Source organism: Limulus polyphemus, unplaced genomic scaffold, assembly GCF_000517525.1.
Source record: "Limulus polyphemus unplaced genomic scaffold, Limulus_polyphemus-2.1.2 Scaffold291, whole genome shotgun sequence".
Taxonomy (NCBI): Eukaryota; Metazoa; Arthropoda; class Merostomata; order Xiphosura; family Limulidae; genus Limulus; species Limulus polyphemus.
Genome location: NW_013665901.1, coordinates 499,269 through 505,942, shown reverse-complemented (window position 1 = coordinate 505,942; position 6,674 = coordinate 499,269). Strand labels below are relative to the sequence as shown.

General features: G+C 32.7%; 1 protein-coding gene across 1 annotated transcript in view; it reads left to right on the top strand.

The window, feature by feature from the left end:
* Positions 1 to 5,960, top strand: part of LOC106457092 (rho guanine nucleotide exchange factor 17-like) — a 90,270-nt gene extending 84,310 nt beyond the window's left edge. Inside the window, exon 17 of the mRNA XM_022382908.1 lies at positions 383 to 5,960. Coding sequence (XP_022238616.1) covers positions 383 to 663 — 281 coding nt within the window. The 3' untranslated portion in view covers positions 664 to 5,960. The remainder of the gene's footprint in view (positions 1 to 382) is intronic.
* Positions 5,961 to 6,674: the final 714 nt, after the last annotated feature.

Genomic DNA, 6,674 nt, shown 5'->3' with positions numbered 1-6,674 from the left:
GAATATTTCAAGCAGAGCTTATGGATTTAGGCTAAATGATTCAACGAAGTATTACAATGAAATTTTGTTGCTATAAAAATCTTTTTAATTAGTTCTCTACATTTAATATCACTACTAAAATAATATTTAATCTGCTTACAGATTTAGTGCCAGTTAATTGTATTTATAAAACTTTATTAGTAATGCAAAGCAATTTTAGTTTGGGATAAATAAATCTTTTTTTTAATATTTTTAATTCTCATGGGCTCCACATTTGTGATGCCACTCAGAAGAGAATTGAGGACAATGATTTTTATTTAAACTTTTTCGGTTGGTTTGTTGACTTTGTAAAAAAAAAAAAAGAGACTTAAATAATAGTTCTCATGATAAATTTTATTGTCAGGGATTCCACATGGACACACCGGTCACGTGCGCTTCTTGACGTGCGTGGAGATGACACCAGGTGCTTCAATGGATGCCTCTGGATGTGCCAAATACATACATCGCTCAATCCGCAGTAAGGAGGGTGCAGCATCTCGTCGGATGTCCTCCACCACATCCACAGGGTGTCGTCTACTTGTGATAAGTGGGGGCGATGGTTATGAGGACTTTTGTCACTCTGGACTAAGCGAAACGGCGGGGCGTGATGACAGTACCAATCACTTACTCTTGTGGCAGGTGTAGATTGTAACTACAGGGAAAAGCTGTGCCTTGGTTTTAGTTGAACTGCGTACTGATATATCTAGATAGTGGGTTTGCCACTCGTTCTTGTGCCCAGACACAATCGAAACAGTTGGTCGCAAATATAAACTTTTTGTGAGTGCGTGACGACTGTTTCAAGCTCCATAATTTTGCCATATACCCAATGAATGGTCAGTTATTTTAAAACAATGAAATGCGTTGTCATCTGAAGAGAAACTAATTTTAATGCTCGTGTTGTCTTCGAAGTGTGAGTGTTTCCTATTGGAATTCATAAACTCACAGAGTGGTTTGGATAATGATAACATATTACTACAAAAACAACCTAGCTATATTCTTAATGAATGCTTTGGTTGTGTTTCTAATATATGATCAAGGAACCATTTCTTAACTTCAATATTTTTATCCTCCCTTGTACACTTCACTTGTTTTTGGTAAGGAAAATGGAACAGTTCGTAACAACTTTCATAAATGTATATCACAACTTTGCTTCTTAACAATTTCGAACATTTGTAAGGAAAGTTGGTGGTTGCTGTTTGACAGTATTCTGATAAGTATTGCAATGAAATGTTGGCAATGTTAGTCAAAATCAATTCCAGAGTTAAAAAAAAACATTTCAATTTATTTAGCTGCTTGTAACCTGAGGTTAGGTCTCGATAGGCAATATAGTCGAAAAGGTTAAGAAGCTGTAATTATAAGTTCAACACGTCAACTCTTTTAAGAGATGTTTGTTTTGTCAAAGAAGCAAACATTTTCCTAGCGTTAACCTTTTCTTTCTCTAAAATATTCGTAAGCAAACCGTCTTTTTCTCATTTAAATGATCAGCAATTTTCACTAGTCATAAATTTCTCTGAAGATGATCAATACTTGTTTAGTTATAGTATTTAAGAAGAAACAGTTAGTTAGCCTAAAGTACGAAGCAATATGTATGTAATATATATATATATATTAGGGTTATACGTATCATTGACCTTTCTGTTAAAGTAACGAGTACGAAGCCATCATTCTGGTGAAACGTTGTTCTGAAAAGAGGCTGAGTGATTGAAAAGAAACTGCAACTTCTCGCAGTAATTGATAATTTTTGTGATTCAAATGATTCGTAAAACGTATAATTTTTAGATGAAGTCGCATCTCATTTTTCACAGTTTTTGTTTAATTTCAAGTTCTTATGAGTTTGGTTTATTTATGCTTAGAAAGACCCTCGTTAGGTTTCCAATATTTTTTTACCTGTTTTGAAAATGTCGTAAAGGAAAATTCTAGACTTTTAAAGCAGGTGACAATGTCGTTACGTAATGTATTTTACGTTACTTAGAAATACTAAACCGGTGAAGAAAAGTTGTTGATAGATGTTTGTTACTTTCAATTGCTCTTATGGTTGAACTTTGAGAAATGCTCCCATAATATAGTAAAAAGTAATCTATAACTTAATGTGATATTATCAGGAATATCATATTTAACAATATTTCGATTATAAATGTGTGGTGAAACCGAGATAGCAAAGCACTATATTTATATGAAATTTTATACGAAGGTAAACCACCAACTCTTTATACGGAGATAAACCTGAGAATTACATAACCAACTTTAGATGAAGAGAAATGATAATTTGTTTCTGACGGCGATCATTTGGCTGAAATGTTAATCAGACCTACTCCTTCCAATATTTCTAAAAAAATTTATTTTTTTATTTTGAGATTTTCCCCACTCCATAGTTCCGTTTGTTTTTAACAATCAACAATAAGTTAGGCTTAGAGAAGACACAATGTTAGGCTTAGAGATGGACACGATGTTAGGCTTAGAGATGGACACGATGTTAGGCTTAGAGATGGAAACAATGTTAGTCTTAGAGATGGACACAATGTTAAGCTTAAAGATGGATACGATGTTAGGCTTAGAGATGGACAGGATGGTAAACAATCATTGAACGTGTTTTTTAGATACTGAAAAATTAACATTACAGCTGCTGTATCTCATTCTATATTCTCTTTATATATATATATAGAGAGAGAGAGAGAAAGAGAGATAGAATATATAAATATTTTAGTTTCTGGACTTCAAGTAACAAACATTTTCACTGACTTGATCTTGGAAATCAAACAACCTCGTTGAAGTTGTATTGAAATGACAGGTTAATATGAAATAGTGACCATTGGTTTCTTATGAAAATAAAGAATAAACATGATTCTAATAGAAAGTTTTGTAAGTTATCAAAGTTTAGAATGTAACCACTTCAAGAATCCAATATTTTATATAAAAAGTAGAACCACTGTTCCGAGATTTCTTTTAATAACCTTGTTCCTTGCAGTATTTTAATATTTTTTTAACAACAAATAATTTTATTGGAAAACTATTCATACAAAGACAACAAATAGTGCGGGACAGCCTACCGTAGTAGACACGTTGTTTATGACTAAGTTCGTGTATATTTATAGGGTGACCCAAAAGCTAGTTACTCTAAAGCAGTATACTAATTCCTTGAAAATTTTATCTGTTTCAGATTAATATACAAGTGTATGTGAACAGTGCTTAAGTATGATTCTCAGAATGATAAAGAACCAACGAGTCTTGTTGCTGGAAGTCATATGTTGTCCACACAGAAGAAAAGGCCTAAGTGTTAGACAACAAAGTTTCGGACTCTTCTGAATATATACTGTTATCTTACTTCTTTCTGTGTGTTTATTGTTATGTTTAACTTCAGTAACCGGCTAACAGAACTTTGAGAAGACGATAGCAAATTGTTAGTTTCCCTTAAAAAATATAAGAATAATAATTCCAATGTTTGTATTATTTTGTCGATTAATTTTCAATAAGTAATTACAGTTTATTAAACAATAGCCTCGCTGGGTTGTAATTTGGAAAGAACATGCAGAAGTACATTATATGAGTTATAGCGCAAAGGTTTGTCTTCGCTCTAACGTTTGATCAGTTTATAGTAGACAGACGTGTTAAAAAAAGTAAGTTTTTATTTGTATGTGTTATGTCAAAGCCATAGGGCTTTCTGCTGTGTCCACCATGGGGAATCGAACCCTGGATATTAGCGATGTAAGTGCGTAGACTAAACGTTGTCCCACCGGGGGACCATACAAATTAAGAGCAAAATAAACATGAACCTCTCAAAATTGATTTATCTGCTGAATTAAGACTAGCTATCAGGTTTACATATAAAGCAATATAGATTTGTGTTTCGATTTCTGTCGCCATATTTAGCTAACGAAATGCTGATATAAATTGACAGTAGGTCTATGTTTATTAGGCGTGCATTTTTTGCAGGAATTATTTCAATAAATGTTAAAAGTACATAAGCTAAAAATAAATTTTCACTTGACAACACCAGCACGACATTTTATATAAGGTGAGGTTGATACAACAGTAGAGATGTGCAAATAGTGAAACAAGCGTGTCGTTGAGACGTCATGTGCGTGAACAAAGATCTATTTAAAGTCTATGTATTCTTGAAACTATACAAGAAATGTGTCACGGTAATGCTTCTACATTACTATGAAAACTTTTTGGTATATATTTATAGCAAAGTTATGAAGTTTTCTAAAGTTATCTCTTTCGGCTACAATATTTGAGGTAATTTATTAGATATCAGTACATAATTAAACCTTGCCTAGTTTAATATTTATTACACCTTTTCTTAGATTATTTTTGTCAGCGTTAAACGGAGCTTTAAAATGTTTTACTTAGTACATACAAAATGTTTATGTCTTCACCTTGATTTGCACATTCTTATGCCTGTTCTCGTTGTATGCACTGTTTTGCTTTAGAGGTTAAGAAGTTTTGTTGTTACTCACGTTGTCTTCACAAGAAAGGTCTGTCACTAAAGTATCAAGTTTTTCTAATGCAGTGATTTGTATTGAATATCATGATAAACACGGAACCGTCAAGGTAAACTTGAGTAGCCTAGTATCTTGTGTGATTGTTTCTAATGCAGTTAATTGCATTAAATATCATGATAAACAAGAACCATTAAGGTAAACTTGAGTAGCCTAGTATATTGTGTGATTGTTTCTAATGCAGTTAATTGCATTAAATATCATGATAAACAAGAACCATTAAGGTAAACTTGAGTAGCCTAGTATCTTGTGTGATTGTTTCTAATGCAGTTAATTGCATTAAATATCATGATAAACAAGAACCATTAAGGTAAACTTGAGTATCCTAGTATCTTGTGTGATTCAAATTCTGCATTACTTTATAAATTCTTGTAACTAACGTTATATTGTAATGAAGAATGGGGCGAGACAAATACAGATAAAAAAACGTGTATAGAATTAGAAAGTGCCTGTCATCTGGTACTAAAAGATATGTTCTACAAGATATTTGAAATGAATACAATATACTAAATTCATGGAATAATTAAGACTAAATGACTAATTGCAATTTGTTTGTTTTTGTGGCTTACGTAGATTTTTATCCAATCACAAGTTAGTGTTGTGTAATTCTGTGAAAAATATCCACTGTTATGTATCTCCAACCAATTACAAGTTAGTGTTGTGTAAGTTTGTGAAAAATAATCACTGTTATGTATCTCCATCCAATCACAAGTTAGTGTTGTGTGATCTGTGAAAAATATTCACTGTTATGTATCTCCATCCAATCACAATATATTTTTGTGCATCTCCATCTAATCACAAGTTTAATGTTGTGTAAGCCTGTGAAAAAGAATCACTATTATGTATTTCCATCTAATCACAAGTTAGTTTTGTGTAATTCTTTGAAAAGTGATCACCATGACATATCTGTTATCTCCAGCTTGTTGTTAAATTTCACCAGATTTTGAAAAGAAGAGAGAGCAGAGCTTTGATATGTATCTTTCCCTGAAGTGTATGGACGTAGTGTTGGAACAGTATTAGTGTATATTTATCAATATAAGGAGTACAGACACATTTAATGGCGTAGCTGTATACATCACAGAATTGGCGATACTGTGAAATCCATCCCATTTTTGGGTGCCTTTGAAGGTGTCCTTAAAAATTTGTTTTCTACATACACCCTTAATCGGCCTGTGCTTTACAGTTATAATGTCGTCACTTCTTGTAAAAAATAGTGATCAGAAATATAAATGGTAAATTTGTGTTCAATAGTGATGTGCCATACACTTGCTGATAACACTTCGTTACCCCTATTATGTATAGATACACCTATATATATATAGTCTTTGTTATTGACTTATTGGAAGTGAACTTCTGTCTCGGGTTTCTAAATTCAGTACTTTACATGACAAAAGAATGGTGGTTAAAACTGATAAGGTTATTTTCGCTATAAATAAACTACAAACAAACCTGCTAAGTAATATGTGTCTGTTTGTATCTCTTTGTCTTCTTTTTTTATGACAATGCATGTGTATCAATGTATCTGGTCATTTTGAAACTCAGATCTCACACCAACGGCATTTGCCTTCTGTAAAACATTTAAATATTTCCAAAAAATTATATAACAGTATGATCTATTCAGAGTTTAAAATGTTGAGTGTTAGAAAGCATTTGAGGGAAAAAAAACAAAAACAAACTGAAATATCTAATTTCACCTTGTTTATTTTAAACAACGCCGGCGTGGCCCAGAAGTTAACGTGCACAGGCATGTAAATTCAAAGGTTCATGATTCATCCATTGCCGAAAAAAAAATACGTTCCGTACTTTGGGGCCGTGGGTGCGCTATAAGAGTGATGGTTAAGTCCTACTATTCGGTTATACAAGGTTGGCTTAAGAGTTAGCAGAGAGTGCTGTTGACTAGTCCCTCAGCTCAAAATTATAGACGGCTATGCGCAAATAGCCATCATCTAGCTTTTGCACAAAACTTCTGAAACAAAGAAACTACTTTAGGCAATTGAATTTGGCAAAATAGTTTTAATACTGGCATTTACTATTATGAACCTCAAGGAACTGGAGGTACCATTTTTTTATATCTGTCAGCTTCTACAAAAACTCGTAAATATAATATCATTATCTCAGACTAAACTTCCAATTGTTTTTTGCCCCAAACAACTTACT